The sequence below is a fragment of the Dermacentor silvarum genome, chromosome 10 (genome assembly GCF_013339745.2).
Source record: "Dermacentor silvarum isolate Dsil-2018 chromosome 10, BIME_Dsil_1.4, whole genome shotgun sequence".
Lineage (NCBI taxonomy): Eukaryota > Metazoa > Arthropoda > Arachnida > Ixodida > Ixodidae > Dermacentor > Dermacentor silvarum.
In genome coordinates, this window is record NC_051163.1 from 102,258,614 (window position 1) to 102,281,569 (window position 22,956).

The following is a 22,956-nucleotide window of genomic DNA, read 5'->3' on the forward strand; positions in this document are numbered from 1 at the left end:
TAGTCTTCCGTATAGAGCGATTCACTACACATACGATAGATGGTTCAGCCAGGACACGCAGGATCATCCGTTAAGCAGTTTTTTGTTGAAATTTTAAACCAAGTGCAGTGAGGGGACCCAGAAGCCATAAAATCAATTTTATGACGGTAATTGTGCCATTTTAATTGTGCTCAGTATTGAACAAAATTTTCTTTTTGTATTTTTTCTCTTGCTTACTTTAGGTAGCTGTTGACTCCATTATTGCAATACAAAGCCTCAATTCCTTGAGAGTGCTACAAAATTACAGCACCTTTTACAAAACCTGTTCAAAATGCGGGAACGGAGACATGAAGTCACCGAAAGAGGAGGTGGCCAGTCGCATGGTAATGCAAGAAACTGGTATCGCAAGTATCGTATTGCAAGCCCACCAGTCAGCGTGGAACAGTGTTTCAAGGCCATAAAATGATCCTGTCAGCAAAAGCTGTGTGTGTCACACTGTCAGCGTGTGTACAGTGAGTACACGGTATTGAGGCTCTGTAGCACAATTGCTGGGTCGACAGCTATCCAATAAAGCAATAAAAAAAAAAAATCCATCAGTACCTGAAGGGGAAGGAGTCGCACAGCAACAGGACAAAGAATTTGAAAACATTTTATTCGTTCGTCTGACGACCTGCAAGTAACTCTCACGACAGCGAGCCACACACCGAAGGTGCCACCACGAGGCATTAAAAAATTGTAGTAAAGCTAGGAAAGGTTGTTTAGGGGGATCTCTTTGGCGCACAGGATTCACCCACCCAGCACACCCCCTTGCTGCTCGGCCAAGGGGCCTCTACTGCAGTTTTCACACAGACACTTCACACACAGCTGCAGACATTCACTCGGCTAAATTGTCGGCATTCGCCTGGCTCTGCAACCTGACTGCTACACTAAGGACTGCCATGAACAAACGGGGCAAAACTGTGTGCCATGCCAAGGAATGGATCTATATTCGGGGTTTGACAGCAAAGCACTGAACAGTTTCCGACCCCAGTATAAATCCTCCTTATGTCCCGACTCGGGCACCCGTTTCATTATTGCAGCACATTGTATCCAATACAGATTACCAACTTGATCTTCATAAACAAAGTCTTGCGTAGTGTGGCAAGTGCAAAAAAAAAAAAAAAGCGCTCAATAAGCACACACCTCGAACCACTGCTCTCCTCAGCTTACAAAGACTAAACCTGCGGTAAAGACAAGCATGCGCTTGCCTTTGCCTAATTGCACGCTAGAGCAGCAGGGTCCACATATCACAAAAGAGGAGGGACAAACGTTTTGCTCTAGGCCAGTAGAAGCAAGCGTATAAAAAAACCTGTATCACGAAATATAGGGTACGAGGAGGGAATGGGAGGGGGACGATGACTTGCTACGCCTGCAGCCATCGTATGCCTACGGTTATTGCCTCAGCACAACTTAACACGGGCAAGATACAGGTACGGAGGTCAACTCCATTTCATTTCCTGGCTGCGCGTCATTGCGCGGCCAACGCTGCTACGTGTACATCATTTCGGCCATTACGGACATCTTTCGCGGGATGTATACAAGGTTGTCGAAGTATCCCGCAAGCTCGTCGACGGTCGTGTCGTCCATCCTTGCCTGCTGTGAGCACGTCAGATCCGACCCGGTTGGCGTCTTGATCGCAGAACTGCAAAGGACCAGCAGCCCGCACGTAAAGGTTGGAATTTGCAACCGCTCTCGTTTTCTGAAGCCCACACATTACATTTCTGATGTCTGCCACAGCAGACTTGGCCAGCAAAAATTATCGCTGTCCCCTTTCCTTAATCACCGGAAAGTGTCCTAGCTGAAATGTGGCATATACTATATGCTGGCAAAATGAAACTTGCAAGAAGAGGACAAAAAAGAAAGACACCTAAGTGCTTGTGGTGCGAATTGTTCCTTTGGTCACATTTGTTTTACAAGCATTATTGTTAAAAATTGCACTTCCTTGGAATACTCCAGCCCCCAGACGCACAATAACAATGATTACCGTGGCAACATGTCTTTCAGTGAGTGCAGCAAAGACATGCTTAGCAAACAAGCCTACAGCAACGGCGGAGACTTCCTTTTTCACATTTGCCCAAGCGGTGTGCGCATGCGAGAGTTGCAAGAGAGACATCTGGGGCCATACTATACTGCAACAGTTTGCTTTGGAACCGGTTCTGTCTAGCTGTTACGTCACTCGAAAAAGAGTGGAATGTTGCAGCGCGAGGCAGACCATTCAACGAGCAGGCATCTGCCGGGAGTTGACGTCATCGTTTTTGTTTGTACTTTGGAGACAATATAGTAATTGAAGGATGTTGCCATACTCGCAGACAACCTTTCTTGGCTACGAAGCGAAGGCTACTGAATCAAAGTGCGCATCTTTCACCACTGCTGGAAGTAGTCCTGCAGTTTTGTTCACGGCAAAATGGCTGCCACGTTTTCTGGTGGGTGTTTGTTTGCTTGCTGTCCCGTCCATAAACTCCCCTGAGAAGCTGTTGACCAATTTCAGCAGCAAAAGACCATCGAAGCACACAAAGCAACTGTTTGCAGCGTCTACGTGGAAACAAAGCGAACCCATCTGGAAATCCCGTCGGCATGTACGAATAAGCGAGCGAGCTGACTGTGGCACTCGGCGCCAAGTCCCAACCAACGCCAAGGTCATACAGTCGCTTCAAGGCTCCATTGCAGGCTGCGATGCTTGCTGTTTAAAATTCGGTACATATTGAATACATATAAATGTTGATTCATGCCAAGTTAATTGTCTCTGCCCTCACTAAAGTAAACAAGTTGTGCGAGGTCAGAGAAACCAGTGCCGAGCTCGCTCGGACTACTTTGCGTACGAATGCAGCCATGTGCAGAAATTCCACCCCCGTAGATTTCACTTCATAGCCAAGAACAGTTGTCTGCTAGTATAGTTCGATAGAAAGATATTGATTTGTATGAAGTATTTCACGCTTAATTTCCAGTAATAATTACAGTTTTAGAATAGGGGCCCCAAACGTTTTGGGGCCCCAAAGAAATAGCATTGACACCACTGCGCATGCGCGAGACGCAAACTGCGTTTGGGTATTGTGTTGGGCACGCTATTTCACCGATTTAGCGGGAGCCCGAAAAGCTGCCCCAAAAGCTTTGCGTCAACAAACGTGGCGGCACCCATCGAAGCGAGGGCCCTCCGAGTACCAAACTGGGCTTGATTCGTGGTAATGCGAGAAGTTCGTAAGCTAGGAGAAGTGACTGCGGTTATCGCTTTCTCTCAACTAATGTGTGTAATGAAGATTGATTCATTAGACGCCGCTGCTGATTCCTAATTCGACTGTCGATTTCATGGCTCGTAGGCCTAACGTGGATTAGCTTGGCTGGTGAAGGCACATAAAGTTGGTTACTCAAAATTAAGCGCAACAAATTGCTTGCTGCTAATAGAATAACCTCTCAATTGTAATTAAATGCAAAACCACGAAAGTCAAAATTACTCTTCTTATCATAAAATGGCATAGTTTATTTTAATATTTATAATAGTTTTTCTTTGACACCATAGTGGCGCTGCAAGCGCAAGACGCTATTCGCAAACGCAAAGCCCTCTGTGCCTCGTCCCTTTTTATGCGCTATTAAGTACAAGGCAAAGCCCTATTCTAAAACTCTTCACTCCTGCATTCCCCCAACACAACTAACACCCACAAAACTCTTTGGGGCCCCTATTCTAAAACTCTCTATTGTGAGCTTGCAACACAAACAGCCACGGGTGGTTTAATTTTATATCGCATTTGACTTTTTTGTTGCTAGGTGGTGTGCCATACGTTGAGCAAATGAGGCAGTTCTTTGTTTGGGTGTAGGCCGCGGTTCTAATAGGATTCCTTTTCACCAAGGCTCAGCTTTTTAAGGTAGTTGATTGCAATGAGAGTTCCATCCACACATCCCACGACTTAGGGAATCTTGGCGCAGTCACCGAAGCGTTGCTAGACTGTGGCTTTCTCCTGTGCCATGGAAGGGACTCTCACCCACAAAGTTTCTTTTCCCTTAACCGTAATGGCCATGGTGACAGCCGTAATGATGAGACAGACTGATGGTTGCGACAACCCAATCACGGCAAAAAAATGCAGCGTGCTTTCGTTGCAGTGTCAATACCACTAAATCTGTGATCCGAGATATTCTTCTAGCTCGTCTCAAAGTCATCGCACTGTCTTTGAAGAGCCTCAAGTTGGTTCCCCTCGTAGCAGATGAAGGGTTCGTTTGCTTTGCAGATGATAGAAAACCTGTGTGATGACAACATTTGTACAGTCAAACCACGATATAACGAAGTTGTACTTGCATCGAAAAACTTCGTTATATCGAGAATTTCTTTACATTGAGGTTTCGTTAATTCAATAGAACTAAGATGGGGAAATCAAAATAGTTTGTTACATCAAGAATTTCGTTAAATCGAGGCTCGTTATAGCGAGGTTTGACTGTAGTCACACCCGCGAGGGATGACGACAGCCAAGCGCCAGCCAATTATGTTCGCAAGAGAGCGTGCCCATGTGGCACGTACTCCTCCCTTCGCCGACGACCGTGGCAGCGGGAGAGCACCAAAGATGCGCTGTTAAGCGGCAAACCTTATTCTACGTGCACCACAGTGACACGGACCATCCACTGATGACACACAACTGTCGCTTTGCCATTACGGACGCTGTATCAGCGATTATGATCCCATTTAGATGCAAGTTGAAGTGCCGCTTACATGGGAAATCCAGCAAAGTGCGCCGTCCTCCGTAGTACCGAGGAAAACGCACACTGGAAGCAAGAGTCCCCAGCAAAAGTCCCCAGATGTCCATCTTGCAACTCATGCATGAGCACGACACTCGGGCAAATACAAAAAAGAAGCTTTCGTGAGCAACATAACTGGAACAGGTTAGATCGGCTCCGGATTGGGATTACCGAGTTGCCAGATGCTCAAACACAGTCCGCTAAACCTTAGCCAACAATTAGAATGCAGGACTTTCAAGCATTTTAGAACGACTTAAGGGCCTTGAATATGGTGTTTTCAAGGTCTTCAATGACCATTCAAGAACTCAATAACAAAATGGATCAGTACCAAGCCTCCCAAATGTGACCTTTGGAAGAGGCACCCAACACACGGAAAGTGCAAAGGGCAGGCATGTGTGCTTTACCAGACAGTGGGAGGGCAGGCAGGCACAGGGCAGGGAGGCGCAGGCAAGGAGGGTTCTAGCCTGGGTTCCAGCCTGGCCTGCTCCAACTGTTCAGAGACGGTGGCCAACTTCTGCTCCATGCTGCCCTCGGGGACACTCGTCGACGCAGACCGTGACCGGAACTTGCGGACGGGAGCCGATAGATGGTTGTGATAGTGGTGGTGATGGTGGTGGTGTTTCTGAAGACCAGGTGTCACTCGTCTGCATTCACTGCATGAGGAGAGAAACATGGTGTGCTTAGCAACGTGCAGGGCTGGGCTAGCCGGTGATCCATTGGTGTTGAAGTGAAGAATGAGACGGTGTTTCAACAGATAGGCAGCCTAAGTACAGCTTGGTCAAAGGTGAAATGGATGCAAATCCTTAACAACAAAAATACAAGGTGTACATCTCGTACATTTTACCTTCGACTATGAATAATCCAACAAGATGGAGCTTTCGTCAAACCCTTGGGTTCTCAGTAAAGATTGCCAGTATATGCACGTGCATACACTTGCACGTGCATATACCGCATATAAGCATACGTGCATATAAGCAGGCGTGTACATGATACAGATTTGAGTGCACAGTTTTGTGTGCAATCCACTCCAACATATTGTGTCATTCCAGAGTGCTCAAAAAAAAAAAAAAAAGAAAAAGAGCCGCTAGAATTATGTTGCAACAAGTTCACACTGAATCTCTGTTGAACAAAATTAGGGCTAGAAATCTGCAAAGACTGAACAATAAATAAAAAGGGAACTCTGAAGGACAAACTCCAGTAAAGGGAATGCCAACCAACAAATATGTAGGCACATATTGAACTTGTGGAATGTTTTTGTTTTTATCGGGACACCAATATCAGGACTTACTGGTGGTGAAGCAGAGAAACATAGCTTCTGTCTCTTTCCTATCCTGCCTTTTGCTTCTTACCACTGGCTTTGTCCGAATTCTTTTTTAGCTCGGCGCTGGTTACTATAGCAGCTTTAGACTGTGATGTCAGCCAGTCGTAACTCTCTAGCTATGCTATTCTTTTATGCTGTAACACCAGAAGCGCAAGATTACAATGCAGTAAATCTTGAATAGTTCTGTGCGGTATCTGAGTAAATATTTGCAGATGTGTACGTAGCAACTTCCGGCCTAGAAATAAATCATCATTTGTGGTGGAGGTGGCGCAACCTGTTTATTTACATATACTGCAGCCCAATATAGGGCTATAGCAGGAGTGGTGGAGTGGAGTGAACTGTTTCTTCCTCCTCTTTCCATTTTAATGCTGGCTCATTTAAGTTTTTAACCTTGGTGCTGATTTGTAGGTAAGCTGCAGCGTGTGGCATCAGCCAATCATGGCAGCTAGCAGTGCAACCATGCACCCCAGGCATGGTATTGTGCTGTAGCATCAGTTGTGTGGGTCTTCGAATGCCCCTCTGTGGGAGTGGAGTTCGAGTCCACTCGATGCACTACACATTTTTATTTCATTTATAAGCGTCTCGCAAAGCACACTGAAATTCCCGCAACGGACTCTGGCGGACCTCGAGAAACGACCAGCCCATTACCAAGGAATACAGTATAGACCACTTATAACGTAACCGCTTATAGTGCAGGACCGGATATAATACGGTCTTTTCAGACTCCCGTTAATTTTTCCATAGCACTCTATGTATACGTGTATCGCTTACAGTGCAGTTGCGGGACACGAAATACCGGTTACAGTGCGCCTGCCTGAAAGTTCGGCAGTCAACCTAGACGGCAAACACTCCCCTCAAGCCACAAATACCATATTTACTCGAATCTAACGCGCACTTTTTTCCCGATAAAACAGGTCCAAAAATTGCGTGCGCGTTATAATCGAATACGACCCTAAATCTGCATTACCATATAGCCGTCGGCATTTCAAAATGGCTGCCTTGCACGTTCATCGAGCCTAGCTACCGTAGCTTCCTCCATGTGCTGCAGTACGCGTGCTTAGGCAATAGTCTACCATCTGTCTTCACGTTCACTGCGTCTGTTCTATCAGCATGAAGTACCGAGTTCATCATGATGCCGCATTTAAAAGGAAAGTGATCATGTGTGTGGAGACGGAAGGAAAGCGGGCCGCATCACGGGCGTTCGGAGAATCCGAAGCTTGCGTTCAGGACTGGCGCAAACAGAAGGAGAGGATTTTTGCCAGCAAAGCAATGCGGAACGGTTTCAGTGGACCGAAGCAGGACGTAATCTGCGACGATCCACTTCGGCGATACAATCGCCTTGGCCCTATCTTGAAAGCAATCTGCAACGGGGAAAGTCCGCCGCGTGCTGTGTTTTCGCCGCTTATAGGTCAGGTAGAAGCGAGAGGCATGATAGCACGAAGGTCAATTCGCTTGCCACGCAAGCCACTTAAGCGTTTTGACAGTTCGTTTACCGCGGTCAACGAGCGAGATGTGTTCATGTTTGCTTGTGCGCACGTGACACCGTGCTTGTTAATTAAGCGAATACGGAACCTAAAGCACGGTGACAGCGGCGGCAGAAATGCGCCTGGAGTGTTCATTATCGCAATAAAATAGTTGTTTTGGTTATAGTGCGGTACCGCTTATAGTGCAGATACTCGTGACTCCGGCGACTTACATTATAAGCGGTCTACACTGTATTAGCATGCACATAGCTGACAGACGTGCTGATGGCAACCAAGCAACACAGTTCCATACCTGCTGAAATTGACCCTCAACTTCTTGAATGCAGTCTGCAGGTCATCAACAGCTGGAGCGTGCTGCGGCTGCTTCTTGTCCATCTTCTCAACATGCCTCGACTCTTTCCCAACTGCCAGTTACTGCGAGAGAGCCAAAGGGCAAACCATAGGTTTACTGCTAGCATTAACACAAAGTGCATATGTATCCATGGCACTTCCATTTTGTGTGCTTGTGTAGGTGGGAGGAGAGGTTACAATTTTTTTTTTTTCTTTTTTCCAGCGGTTGACTCCACTCTGGGGTGATGAGGTAGGATGACATAGCAACTCACTATAGCGTACGAATAAGCAAATCAGTGGCCCCATGCAATTGCAGTTTACAATGACTGCAACTACATGGGGTGGTTTACGGTGGAAGTTACATAGGGTGACACAATGGTAACAGAACGCGAAAAATATTTGTGTACACAACATACCAACGAAGCATTTCTTGTTTATGTCTATGACGCAGTGCACGTTTCGACAGTACCCTTGACTTTCGATTCGCGCAGGCGCTTCTGGCACAACAGCAAATGCCCGGTACTAACAATTCCAAAACAAGCATAGTGCGCTGCCAATGTGTAGTGCCAACTCGTAGAAATGGGATCATTCTATAAAATTACCACGTATAATGGGTACTGCTTATCAGCAGGATTAACGCGTACTCGCGTTATGAACATCTCGATTATCTTGCAAGCTGAGCCGACGCAATGCAACTATGCGCGCGGCGGTTCTCTGACAGCTTCGCGCGTATCCCATGAGAAATGACCAAATTCAACGATGCCAGCGGTATTTTTAATTTCAATGCATGCGAAACAGTACGAGTAGTTTTATACGTGTAAACCAAATGTCAGATGTAAAAGACGCGAAGAATCCGTAGCTGAGCAGCTCCGTTGCGGACGACAAAGAATTAGGTCACTTCCTGAGAAGTCGAAGTAGAGCGCGTCTGGACGCGACAAAGATGCGTTTTCCACAACAACCCGTAACTTACCAGGATGCTTCTGGTACGAGCGCGTTATAAAAACGTTCAACACCTTCGGTTGGGAACGAGAAAAACACCCAAGTAGCGTGCCGAACTAAATTTCACTAGTCACCGCTCGTGGAAACGCGCGAGCAAGTCGCGCGCGGCGAGACGTTTTTCTTCGTTTTTTCACTCTAATGATGTCATCAAGGTCGAAGGGCTCACCGTATTAAAAGTATCTTGCGTCTTCTCCCTCTCGCTACGAATGGGTATTACTAGATACAAAGCTGAGCAAGTGAATATTTTTTTTACTCAAAGTTTGCTTGACCTACGCAGACTACTTCGTCGCAAGACAAGCATATGGCCATTTCTATCCCATGATGCAATGCGCATTGTTGATTTTCAGCTATCTCATGCTGCGAATGGAGAGTCGCTTATGTAATGATTCCTGTTAGATTTCTTCTCCAGAAATACCTACAGCTAATCTTTATGAATGTTCCTTGCATTTTCTAGCGAATATGTTTTTAAATTAATTTTCTGCGTGTGGGTCATGTGACCTCACCGAGAAAGCTTCAAGGGTGAATCGAAATGTAGTACATCTACCCACCAATACGTTTAATTTGCCGTGTTCATTTGTCTACGAGTTGCCGCCTTCTGCTTCTGCCACGTGCTTCTGTTATGGTTGCTTATCAATGGACTTGGACGTGCTTGACATATTTTGTATATTGCGGTTTCTTGTCATTTGATTCACGATGCTGCTCCGGACTGCTGACAACGATAATGCCTCATTATACCAGGGTGTTCTGTAACGCTGGATGCGCGTCATAAGCTCTGCCATGGGCACCGGCTCCTCGCATAACGTCGTCGTGCTCGCTGCAGGAGCCGCTGCGTGCGTTGGACTGGGCGCGTACCTGTTCGAAAAGAAGTTGTACAAATACTTGCGTCGCGTGTTTCCCCCGAATGTATTCGTGTGCTCCTCTCTCGATGATTTCGGCAAAGTGGAAGCTCTCTTTCTGACGCTCTGTCGCCAGTCCAGCGTCCTGGGACTCGACTGCGAATGGGTGAGCGTCGGCAAGCACAGGCGAAAAGTCGCCCTGCTTCAACTGGCCCCCACGAAAGACTTCAGCGTTCTTTTGAGGCTCTGCAAAGTGTTTCCAGTCGCTGCCGGAGACGTGCAGGAACACCCTCTTTCGACCTTTCCCGAGTCGTTGAGAGACGTGCTCAACGACGACTCCATCGTCAAGCTGGGGGTGGCTGTCTGCGATGACGCCGCCAAGCTCCTTCACGACTACGGACTATCCGTTCGCGGTTGCGTCGACCTGAGACACGTGCTGCGTTATTTTCCCGAGCTCCGGCACTATCCCGTCGCCGGGCTGAAGACGCAAGCCCGCACGATTCTCGGCGTACGAGCGGACGACTCCAAACTGCTCACGTGCAGCAACTGGGAGGCGGAATCGCTGAGCGCGGCGCAAGTCAGCTACGCTGCGGCCGACGTTCTCCTTTCCGTGCAAATTTTCGACCAGATAATTCGAGACAGGCTAACGCTCACCTCTTTCAGGCCCGGCTGGTATCGCCGGCTCAGGGCTGAAACCCTGGACGCTTGCGAACAGCTGCTGGACGTTCCTTTCTCCAAGCCGAGAAGGAACTCGACGATCGAAAAGTGCGCGTCTGCTGGGCCCGCAGTGCCGAAGAAGCTAGGCTGTTTTCGGTCGTACATGACGCGCAAGACTCCGCTTTACGACAACTGCATGTTACAGGTAAAGATTGCAAGGCGAGAAGCTAAAACCAACCTTGCTAAACTGACCTTAGTGCTGTACTATAGGTAGTAGTATGCAAAACTTGGAAGCAATCCTAATAAGTTTGCAGGTCGGTACAAGGAAGCGTCGTTGTGTACCACAATTTCACACAGTTCAAGACAAATTCAAGTTTATTAGTTTAGTGTAAAATGTACGCATACATACAGACGGGGGTGCAACACAGGCATTCAATGTAAAGTTTAATGTGTTGTGCTTTATAGTGGCTTGAGCTGTCAGTGTTGACAAACTTTGTAATTGGCGCAGTTATTGTACCCAAATTGCTTTGTCGATCAGATGAATCCAAATACACAAGAAGCTGTCAATGTAGGCACAATGTCGCGGACCATTGTTAGGCACACATTTGTGGTCTGTTCGATTCGCCTGCACTTCTTTGTCAGGAGTTCATTGCGCAGTACCAAACTCGTGCAGCCGCAGTGCAATACTAAGGCCTTCCAGAAACAAACACAAAAGTGCCATTATAGTGCAAGTTTTCTGCTTCCGCATTCGCATCTCGCCCCTTTCATTGCTGGCATTGTCCAGCCTGCGCTGTGATTGTATTGGTAATGTCCATATTTGACAGATTTGACTCCTTTCCAGCACTCCGGCCGCACTATTGAGCAGTGTTACAGTAGTTTCAGTGCTGGTGCATAACCTGGTCAGGTGGGAAGATTTGGACACCTCGATATTGTGAGGAGGTTGAAATCGACTACTTTGAAGTCGATTTCAAGCGTCTTTTCCACCTGTCTTCGGACATACCAGAGGATCACGTACGAACACTGGCTTCCCTCGTGGACATTGGTGCCGTCGTTGCCCATTAACGGCAGTATTTCTGTCAGCAGCCCGGTCCTATTTATTGCTTTATTGCAGGGTCATCTGCTGCCATGGTAACGGAGAAATCGTCTGCTGCTTCCTCACTGCTTGAAATCGGCTCTGACAGTCCCGGCAGGGCAGAAAGCTCAGGAACTAGGCCTGAACTGGTCTCTGCCTTGTTGTGCTTGTCTTTTTTTGTGCAGTATCTTTCTTTCCCGAGTATAAAGGTTATAAGTTGAGTTTGGGGTTTTCTGTCTATAGTTCCTGAAGTTTGGTAAACCTTTCTTGGTTCTTATTTCCACTCAGAATTTAGTGGTCTTTTTGTGTGCGAATATCTGTTACATTAATTTTGCAAATGCAGGAACATGCTGTGCAATTTCAGATCCTGTTCTTCGGCACTAGTTGTTTTCAGCACGCAGAATAAAAGTTTTCGAGAAGCAGTCTAGCAAGGGCGAAATGGCTTATGGCACTGTGACTATGCAGGAGCATAGCGAGTACATTTGGTATTCTAATGTCAATTCAATACGTCTTTATTTGCAATGTTATGCGGGTACAGAGCTCCAATAAATAAAGCAGAAAAATTGACATATGTAGGTATCACCCCCCATAACCATCAGTGAAATTGCCTCGTTTATTCCACAGCACTGGTCACAGCACGAAGACTGCAAGACCTGGGCCAGGCCTACCTTGCCCCCTCTGCATACATCCTCTCCCTGCTTTTCATTTTTATTGCATTGGTGTGCAAAACAGACGCAAATGAGAAGCAAAAGAAAGTCGACATTCCTTTGGTGGCAGGGGATAATATGTGACCATCTTTCTACTCCTTACTTACTTGCATTCCTTACTTGATTCCTTACTCCTTGCATTCGAACATGCGTAGGCAGGCAGCTGCACGCTGATTGTTGTCTTGGCTCCCTGGTAAATCTGCTTTCATTGACCCTTGTCAGTTAAAACAGAATTCCAAAAGAAGAAAAAAAAAAGCAAGAAAACATCGGCTTACTTTTTTCAATTTCTTTTTTTTATCTCTTGTTTTCTCAGTTTATACCGAGGATGTTGCGTTCTGTGGATAAGGCGATTAACTTTTGTGGCAATAATTTATATCAATGTAACACTGGACATTTAGTGAAGTATAATAATGGATATGCTATAGCGAAAGCACATTCTTTTAGAACTTGAAAGAATGACTCTTCAGTTTACCAAGCACAAAGATACATTACCCACGAGTGCAGAGGGGCAGGTGGTGGCAGTGGCCTGGGAAAGTTGTCCCAGTCTGCTAGCTTGTGAAGGGGGGGAAAAAAAAAAATGAGGCTGAGGTGGTTGCTGCGCATTAAGTTGAACACAGTGGTGAGGCTTTAAAAAAATGTTCGTGTTTTACGTGCCAAAACCACAATCTGATTATGAAGCCACACCGTAGTGAGGCGAGATTAATTTTAACCACCAAAGGTTCTCTATCGTTCACCCCATATCTAAATACACAAGCAGTTCTGCATTTTGCCGCCATGGAAATGCGACCACTGTGTCCATGGAAATGCGGCCACTGTGGCCAAAGTTGAACCTGTGCCCTTGAGTTCAGCAGTGCAACACTACAGCTACATAACTACCGTGGCATGTAGTCGTGAGACTTAAAAAGAGGATGACCAGCGCATTGCACTGTTTGTGCAGGCAGCATGACATGCAGTGAGGGATGAAACTAAGGTGTGATGTAGGGAGGAAGACGAAAAAGACAGGTAATATTGCTGGTATTCTTTTATCGTGATTTTGTGCACTTATTTACTCGCATCCAAGCACTCCCTTTATTTTTTTCATGACTGCGAGGACTAGTGGGACAGGTTGCTTAGATTTGAAGCTAATACAGTGGTCGTGCTATGTACAATAAAAGTTAAAACCTAACGCTCAATCAGTTGGTTGATCTGACGGAAACACGTCGGCATTAGATTGTTTTGCCTCGGCTGCTGCCAGACGCATAGCAAGGTCCACCTGACGCTTGGCCCACTTCGCTCCAGCCTCCCCTGCTAACTGACGTTGGCGTTCCTCCTCTGACTATGCAGCAGGCTTTCGGAGCTTCACTTCAGCTGCTGTAGGCAAATGAGCCTTACGTGCTTTCTCCAATTCAGCCTGTCGTCACAGTCTCATCGCCTCGGCCTACTTTCAGCGACGTTCCTCGGCACGACTTTCCCTACCTCTTGTTGACGGTACTGCATCCATCTTAAACTGTACTCAAAGATGTGTGCCTTCACAAGGCATGTCTGAGCCTATCAAATACCACAGCGCGATTCCCCCTCCCCTGGCGGTCTGCCAATGTGAGCACCGAAGCACGACATCACCTGTATTCCACTGGCCGCTAAGGTGTGATGTCGCACCATCCTCTCCCTCCTTTGTTCCTCCTCTCCACTCGTCACATCGCACACTTCCCTCCCTCCTTCACTTTTTTCACCCCACGAGGTGATCGACGGATGCCGCTGGGTTTTTGTTAGCACGAGCATTATAATGCTGACGCATGAAAAGACGTGGTCTATGGATGTCAAGAGACGCTGAAAATTAAACAGTTAAGATTGTCTGGACGGTTATAGTGCAGCTAAATTGCTGCTTGCCATCTCTGCGGTTGTTTACAGTCGCTCATTTGACACAGCATCCTTTGGTGTGTCATTCACGATGCTGCTTTCGGCAGCCCTCTTTACCACACTTCACAAACTACACTGTGACATTGGCTTCAATCCCAGCTACCCACTTCAGAAACCAAGCAGGTGTTTGCATTACGTATTGGTTACAGCCTTGCTGTTACGTATGCTTCATTCGTGCTGGAAGGAAACCCTGGATAAACGAACAAGTGAAGGGTTTCATTCCAAGCTTGCATTATGAAATAAAGAGCACCCAATACTTTGGAAAAGCAACGGGAAAGCCTGGAACTGCTCTGGCCATGGTTGCCAACCGTTACACGCGGCGCTCAATTATTGTTTTGCGACTGGGGTGTGCGCTGCAGTGTGTAGTGCACGAAAGTGTGTTGTATACATGCCACAACCAGGCCACGGCTCATGTGGCCTGTCTTCAGTGAAGGAATGCTGCAATTTTTCTACGATTTACCTTGCAATTTGCCTGCAAGTTTTTTTCATGGTGCTCTTCCAAATATACTGCAGAGACAATTGCATGTATCATGTTGGTACGTCAGAGTATAAACGCAGAAGTAGATCAAGTTGTGGTCATTTCCATCAAGTTTTAGGGTTTAAGAGGTTGCATGGATTCCCGAAAATACATTTTTGTTATTGGCTGTAGGCATGTAACATTTTCATGAAATGGGGGGGCTATTAAACCTTGTGTGCAAATTGCAAATATACACTTAGCTCTTTTTCTAAATCAATCCATAAAGAAGTTGAATTTTTTGTGTGTGTTATAAACTTGGGAGGTGAGCTGTAAAAAAGTGCTGCAGCAAGAGAGCTAAAATTGAGCAGGTATCTATCTCGATGTCTAAAGTGTGCAATTTGGCATTTTAATAGTTGTATGTATTTTACATACAGTTACGAAATTCTGAAGTTGCAACAGTGCAAATGTGAATATTTGTTGGCGATTTCTGCAAGATTTCAAGATGTTATTACGAGGTCCTAAAACACTATATCATAGTTCTTATGAACACTCCCTCTAGCAGAGAGACAGCCCCACTCCCAAAATTTGTGACTTGCAAAAATAATTTGAGAAAAAGACAACAAACTAAAAAGCAAAGATGTGCATTTCACGCTACAAAACGATGTTGCTTCTCAAGCTGGATGGAAGGGCTTATTTTTAGGAGGAAAGCAAGCTAGAAAGAGTCACCTTCAAACTGAGACCAAGATGGTGCGGCTCTGATGAGCAGTCTTGGAATGGGGAACAGCACAAAGTGGGCCATTTTCAAAGCTTTCATGAGCAAAGCTGAGCGTTTCGTAGGATAAATACTTTTTTTTTCCTCTGAACAACGCGTCGTATTGAGCTAGTTTTTTTGCCAGGTGTGCCAAACGTAGATTAAAAAATATTGGTGACGAAAAATTTTACTTTTCTGTGTTTTTTTTTTTTTTTTGTCTCCTCAAGACCCACGTCCCTAAGGCATTAACGAGAAGGTAAACATCAGCAAGAAACATTTGGGAAATTGAAACAAGACAGAAGTTCACATGAAGGCAGCAACTGCTTCGAGTTTCTGCCCTTACGAAGGCAAGACCCATAGCCGAAACGTTGGCTCCAGCGACATTCCTTGTCCAACCACTGTCAAGCTTGGAAAATTGGGGACACATAAGTAGAGAAGAGTCAGTGTGACGTAAATCGAAAATTGGTACATGGCCACTGGATAGTGTAATCACATGCTTATGACAGACTGTAAGTAATGGAGATTAACAATCCGTCATCACAGTGGTCAGGAAACGAAACTATGTCCACGGCATTCCATTTCACCTCTCCGTGCCTGTATTTGCAGGCACCAGATGGGGAACCGCTCAGCAGCTGCAACTACAAGAAGGTCCAGTGGTACGTTGACAAGGGCTTGGGAAGAATCGTCTCCCGCGATGACGAGCCGCTAGCCTGTGCAGCTGAACTTTGAGCCGTCCAACAGGCCAGTGCTTGACAGCCAGTACTACACACAAAACAAGGACAACCTGTGCGTTGTCTGCAGCTCGACACGGTCTCTTGTCCGCAAGAATGTTGTTCCGCATGAGTACAGGTAAGGGCTTCTGGAGCATGCTAAAGTGGAATCTTGGGCAAGTTGGTTCGACCTTATTAGGATTAAAACAGCACAAAATGGCGGGACCCCGGACGATGTATGCATCTTTCTTTGTTTGGCCTCCCATTGCTTTACACTGTTTTAATCCCAGTTATACTGGAGCATTCAGTTGCCCTCCTTGACGGTGTGCTTTGGGAGGGTGCTCTTGCATGTGTCGTCTGTAGTTAAACAGTTTCTTGCCTGGAAAAAAAATTTTTTTTTCTTCGTGAGTACAGTTAATGATACCTGGAACACAATTAGATACTCTCCTTCAGGCTGTGTTGTGGGATGCTATTGAGTAAAAGGGAGGACTATTCTCACATAGATGTTATAAGGGAATGGTGAGAGCATGAGCTAGGCAGCCTCATAAAACCAAGTGTAGTTATACATTGTGGTGGCTGTTTCCTTACAGAGGCACAAAAGAAAATCTTTAGCTGTATAGTAAATTACCGTTTTACAATACCCAAAAAAGTCACTCTTACTGTGAGAAGGCGCTTGGCAAGAGAGAAAAGACAAATAAACGAATGGTGGGTGGCAATGTTGAATTAGAGTTCCTGCACAAGCTTGCCATGACATCATGGATATTTACAGCGTTTGTACAGACCTAGTGGATCTTTTATCGGTAAGGATAAACTACATTGTACTTAAGAAACGTCAAAGACTGAACTTGGCAAGTTTCAAGAACATATAGTGAGTGATAACGGCACAAATTTGCAAAAAAAAAGAAAACGTGGAGGACACTAAAGCTTCGCCTTTTAGAGTGGAATGCGATAGCATTCAAAGATCCTTGACTGGTTCTCATGCTTCCCGGCAACTGCAGCTTATGTAATCATAATGTTTACCGGGAAACGCTGATGGCGAGCTTTCTGGTAGAAACGCGCTACCGCTTGCGTGGGCCGATCCCGGAGGTAGCGCACAGCCGCGCCAAAGAAATTGCATCATTTTCAGGTTTCTGTTGTTTTGCACTTTTGATATTTCAGTCTGAGAAGATTTAACATAAAAGGCATGCACTATTGGTGTTTTGTTTCCTGACATTTGTTTGTTGGCTTTCATTCTCACAATTCCAAGGAATAACTTTGCCAAGAATGTAAGACAAGGTATGAGCAACTTTAGTGATAGGGTGGTGTGGCAATATAACCCGCATATACCGCATGTCATATAGCAAGGCGATGCATATACATATACCTAAATATAATTTTCTCTAACGGGCAATGTCGCCGACGCCAGATTTTCTGCGACAAGGAGCCCTTAACACTATCGCATTAATACTTTGAAATTCGTGACCAGATCAGCGTACCAGCGCTGGGGTTTCAGTGCACAATTCAAGAAATTCAGTGCCGTGCTAGTTTAAGCTCGAGGCTAGCTCTGATGCTGCCTATTCAAATACATACATGTAAAACACAGAAATACTTTTGTGAGGCAACCTCTGGACCAATATGAATGAAATTTGTTGCATTCAAGAAAAAAAATATTTAGCCACTGTAGGAAGCAAAATATTGATGCAAAAGCATCAAATGGCCCATTGAACGTAAAATCCGGCGTCAGTCATCTGTAGCAACGAAACGGTACCTAAATTCCAATTAGCTGCTACGTCACGTCACAAGCGCGCCTCAACGGCGCAGAGCGGATGAAAGGGACACCTGCTGCTGCATAGCGTGCCAGGTGTTGCGTGAGGGGAGAGGGCATCGCTGCGACGTGACGTCGCCCTCGCTCTCGGAAACCGGAGCGGGGTCGTTTTCTCTCTCTCTCACCCCACTAGGCTTAGCTGCTGCGTGCGCCTGCCAGTCTGGGTGGCCACTGCTGCTTCCTCAGTCTCTTGTCGCGCAGGACTTCAGTGGCAGGTGGTATTGGCACTGCAGGCTGCTGCTGCTTGCTGGCTTGGGCAGCACACACCGCTATGGTACATCACTCACAGCACAAAACTCTGTTCAACAGCACACAGGTGTTCAATTGGACAGTAACTCATGAGAAGTGCATAGGTGTCCTCGGATTTTTATTTAGGGCTTTGAATTCTTTGCCTGACATAATTAATGACTGCTAAAAACAAACACAGCATGAAAGAACATGAGCGTGGACATGAGACAATTGCTACTCTAAACTGTTTATTCTACAACGTGGTTGTGAAATATATAAACGTGATATGTGTATGCACATATGCGTTAATGAAAACAGCAAAAGGAAGGTGTGACGATGTAATATACAGGGTGTTTATTTCTAGCTGCACCAAATTTAAAAAGATTGCCTGTGGCAGACAGCACGTTTCTAAACCTTGATCTTGGTTACTCGATGAGGCAGCCATTACTTCTATGAGAAATCAAAATGCTTAATTGCATAATTCACATAGTTGCACTAATTTCCTTTTTAATTAATTATTTTATGCCACATTGTAGGTAGTGAGTTCGCAAGGTGTATCCACTTGGAATGAACACTCTGGACTGCACCAGTTTCGAGATATTAATTTTCCGTGTGTGACCAAATGCATTGGTGTTCCAGTTACTTTTATGCTTCAAAGCATAAAGCAGCATTTTCTTCAAAAAGGTAACCGGAATGCCAATGCAATTAGTCAGACACTGAAAATTAATTTCGCAAAACTAGTGCAGTCCTGAGAATTCGTTCCAAGTGGATACGCCAAGCAAACTCACCGGCTATAAATTTGTAGATTCAAATATGGGCTTTTTTTTTAATTCTTGAAATTTTTAACCATTTAAACTTTTTTTAATTGACAGCATAAATACAAAATTCGATTTCTACAGTTACTATATGTCGACTATTTCTGTTAAATACCACAAATCTCATCAAATTCAATGCGGCGGCTGCCGAGAAGAACTATTTCTCCATTCTCATGTATTTAGATAGGAGCGCCTGAGCCATAGCGACCTTTTAAGGCACAGATATAGTCTTTTGTCTCAAGCATACCAGCCAGCGGCCAGCGAAGTCAGATATGTCAGACAGGTGACACCCACACCACCGAAAATTTTGTGCCTGTACAGTTTGGCACGTTGAACGTGGCCTACAGCAGTGCTGTTGCTACAGCAGCAATCAGCTGTTGCTGCAGCAAATGCACTAACTCAGCACACTCTCTTAAGTACCAGGACTGTAGGCCAGCATGCTACCGGCCAGACAAGCTAGGTCATGATGCACTCCGGTCTAGCAACTGCAGCGCAAGATATGACATGCTTTATTCCCGCGCCGGCCGCGTCAAAGCGTATCGAATGCCGTCAGTTATTTTGGCTGCACAATGATACTAGACTGTAAAGCGTCCAGTTTTCGCCAATGTAAGCATAACTGCATGACGCATGCTCACATTGTACCGTACTATATCCGCGCCTTTGATCTCAGCCTCATTATGAAAGGCAGTGCCAATCTCTTGAAGAGAGTAGTTACACTGGGGATGCTTACCATGCACTGGAAAATGCCAGCACTGTGTGGAACTATAGCTTTGAGGATTGTAAGGAAGGTATGCTTTACAAGGCAAATTTAGTGTAACCAAGGGGTCTACTGCTGAATACCATTGCCAGATAATGGGAGAACTGAACCATGTCCTCTTCCACGTTTTCAGGAAATATTTCCCAGAGATCATGAAGAACCACATATCGCACGACATCCTGCTGCTGTGCCTCCACTGTCACCAGATCAGCAACCTAAGAGATGCAGCACTTCGCAAGACACTGGCCAAAGAGTGTAATGCACCCATCGAGAGCGGGGAAGTAGGAAAAGTGAGAGACGATCATCATCTGCGGAAAGTGCGTTCGGCCGGACGTGCGTTACTTGTAGCACGAAAAACACTTCCCGATGACAGGGCAATGGTTCTCGAGGATGTCCTCAAGAAGCACTTCAATGTCGACGAAGTTACCGACGACATCATTAAGACAGCGTCGGAAATGGACACGAAGATTTACAACGAGGAGTTTGTTGCACATGGCATGAAGGTCGTGGAACACTTCAAGAGCACAAGTGGACTTGTCAGCTTTGAGATGAGGTGGAGGCAGCACTTTCTGGACTCCATGAAGCCCAAGCACATGCCGGCACTATGGTCCGTAGACCACCATCGCGAGGTGCTAGCATTGAAGTATGCTCAAGGCAGGGCAAAGGATGCAACCCTGTCGGAGATCGGCATCACTCAGGAGTTTGTAGACAGTGTGCTAGAGAAACTTGGTGTTGCTGCAGAGGACTTGAAGAAGAAAGACTGATGACATAGGGGCCCTCTGAGGTTGAAAGGGACCACTGTTACGTTTATTTCCTTGGTTGCGGATAAAGTGAGTACCTACTCCAGAAACACTGTGATTTGAGCAAGTTTCTGTGGTGTCATGGCAAAAAAAAAAAAAAAAGTGAGAATTGAACGGAAAAGAATGAGAAAAAAATAAACGACTCGAGTGTGTACTCGCAAATAAAGATTTCCTCCATTGCAAAGTATTTCTGCATATAATCTGCACTGATTACAATAGATTTTTAGCGGTAAGTGCTCATGATCTTTTTTCTCATTCTTGCACGTTCTATACCCACCATTTTTGTTGAAATGAGTACCACCTATTAGTAAATGTCATATAAGTGTGACGTGGGCCTTTCTTTTTTTTTATGTGTTAGGTTCGACCGTCATGCACCTGAGCTGTGTGAAATGCCGTGAAGGAAAGAAAGATTTTCTTCCACAATGAAACCCTTCAGCATGAAATCATTTCGGAACCATCGTGCCATGTGAACCACCTCCACAATGTTGCCCTTCCCATCTCTGTCATCTTGCTGTGTACCTCGTCCTCCTTCACCAGGCTTTTTACCGATGCTCAGGTGTCAGCTGCACAATAGGCCTGCAATTATGGATGCAGTCGGAAGGCTTTCCTTTCCTCTGACATTCAGTCTCTCTCTCCTTTCTGTCACACTAATCTTTTTGCTGAAGGCTGAGCTTGTAGACTCTGGAATCGCCTTCCACTCTTTGTTACTGCCACAGAACATGCAAAGTCACCCACAGTGTGAGTGATCCGCAGATCTTTTCAATTACATACGCTTACAACGATCATGTACCCAACCTCTATGAAATGACCTGTAGGCCTTGAGGGTATTATAATAAGTAAATAAATAGTGCCCACACAAATTCTCCAAGTTGCGTTAACTGCACCACAGGCTTTATGCAAGTAAAAAGGATGACACTTCGCAAATGTGAAGGTTGGGAAACGATTTCATGCTATAAAGCAGTGGTGGATCCCGGGTGGGGGCCTCCCCAAAGCCACTAACTAATCCACCCCACTCGACAGCGATTTTTCGGCACGTGGAATTTTAAGGCCGCTGGGGCGACCATTGCCGTCCGCGGCGAGCAAAGCACCCTTCACTTCTACGTTTAGGTTAGGCGCGTTAGTAGCTAACGCAACCGCTGCCTTAATTTGTGGAAGCGAGCTAACTACATCCTCCCCACCCCCAATTTTGCCCCTTCAGCAGGGATTTATACACACATCCCTAACAACCCCCCAAAGATTATGCCAGACCAAACCCCTCCCCCCCCCCCTTTTTTTTTTACAGACAGGCACTCATCCTGGAAAAAAAATTATGCTGATTCCATGCACTGTGGTAATTGCTTTAAGAAATCCTTACTCTTTGCCGAGGTGGACGCTACGGGGCCCTAATTTTGAGGCCCGATTTTGATGGTCAGCGCGCAGACGACAGTGCTACACTACGACCTGCATGGAGCAGAGAAACCTTGATGTTATGGTAACCGCAAGACACGTCCATGAGTTTTCGTCTATGCAAATGCCGGTGCTCAGAGTAACAACATGAGCTCGACATACACCAACAAGGATGAACTCTCTTGTAACATGTGGGTTAATATGCTTGCTTAAAACACTAATTAGTGTACTTACGCTAATTAGTAGCTTTTCCATCACCATTTATTGCAAAAAAGCGTTCAACCTTTATTAAATAAAACAAGATGGCAAGAAGAGTGCTAGCCCCTTAAACCTCTGCCCCCCTTCCCGCCTTTCACTCAAAAAAGATATAAGCAATAATTTCGTATCCACCCCCACAGCCCGCGTTCTTGTAAAATCCCCCCAAAATCGAAATTCTGGATAAACTCCTACCCGTCAGAGTAGAAGGTCGTTTAACTCATTCCTATTGTGGGGAAAATGGTTTTTTGTAGGTTACGGCCAGACTTTTTTTCTGAAGGAACTAAAAAGTTGCAGTTTCGCCCGAAAGGCAGAGCATCGATTGCGATAGCAAATTAGTAGACGGCTATACGAAATAAGGATAGTAGTTTTATTGGCCGTATAAAGTTGTAAATATTCGCTTACTAACAAAAAAACAAGCACGATGTCACGCACGCACAGGTAAACATGAACACATCTCTCATGTGCGCGAGATTAAGCTGCGGTTGCCGGCTCACCCTCGCACGCTTTCACTCGCACACACAACGCACGTCGCGCGGCGACGATTTTATAGTCGTTGGACTTTATATACGGAACATCACTACGACGGCAAGGGCAAAAATGCGCTTGGAGTGTGCATATAATTTCTATCGCAATAAAAGATATAAATTGCTAGAAAAAGAATGAATGTGGGATAAAATTGAACAAAGTTTGTTAAGACACACTTGGTATTTACTAAGAAACAATGTAACAAAAATTGTAAGATATACAAAATGTATTGCCGTCTAATTATAGGCACTATCTCTGAAAAAAAAAATCTAAATGTTTCATAGAACAGGCATGCCGCGCTGCACCCGCCGATATTCTGGGCTGGTTTTCATCGTTGTCGCTCTCAGAGTCAAAGTCTGACGAAAAGGCAGCATCCTGACTCGCTGCTGATCGATCGATAAAATCAGCCGCAGACGCAGCGTAATC

The 22,956-nt window shown here is 45.7% G+C and overlaps 2 protein-coding genes across 2 annotated transcripts; one reads left to right on the top strand and one right to left on the bottom strand.

The window, feature by feature from the left end:
• Positions 1-612: 612 nt before the first annotated feature.
• LOC119466385 (protein hunchback-like) lies at positions 613-9,205 on the bottom strand. Its single transcript, XM_037726891.2, has 4 exons — positions 9,038-9,205; positions 7,835-7,956; positions 5,142-5,390; positions 613-1,660 (listed from the first exon to the last, which is right to left on the bottom strand). Exons 2-4 carry the CDS (start codon positions 7,915-7,917, stop codon positions 1,507-1,509), a joined length of 486 nt encoding a protein of 161 aa, XP_037582819.1. The 5' UTR covers positions 7,918-7,956; positions 9,038-9,205; the 3' UTR covers positions 613-1,506.
• Positions 9,206-9,428: 223 nt separating this feature from the next.
• Positions 9,429-20,411, top strand: LOC119431724 (exonuclease 3'-5' domain-containing protein 2-like). The gene is given in 4 exon segments (XM_037699198.2): positions 9,429-10,569; positions 15,854-15,958; positions 15,960-16,096; positions 19,695-20,411. Coding segments are annotated over 4 exon segments (1,815 nt in total). The 5' UTR covers positions 9,429-9,627; the 3' UTR covers positions 20,326-20,411.
• The last annotated feature ends 2,545 nt before the right edge of the window (positions 20,412-22,956 follow it).

What these genes read in the sequence shown, in the direction of transcription:
- LOC119466385 (XM_037726891.2), bottom strand. Translation starts at nt 7,917, where the DNA reads ATGGACAAGAAGCAGCCGCAGCACGCTCCAGCTGTTGATGACCTGCAG. An exon ending in TTGAGGGTCAATTTCAGCAG is followed by an intron (nt 5,391 to 7,834) that starts GTATGGAACTGT and finishes CTCCTCATGCAG; the next exon opens with TGAATGCAGACGAGTGACAC. An exon ending in GCCTGCCCTCCCACTGTCTG is followed by an intron (nt 1,661 to 5,141) that starts GTAAAGCACACA and finishes GGTCCTTTGCAG; the next exon opens with TTCTGCGATCAAGACGCCAA.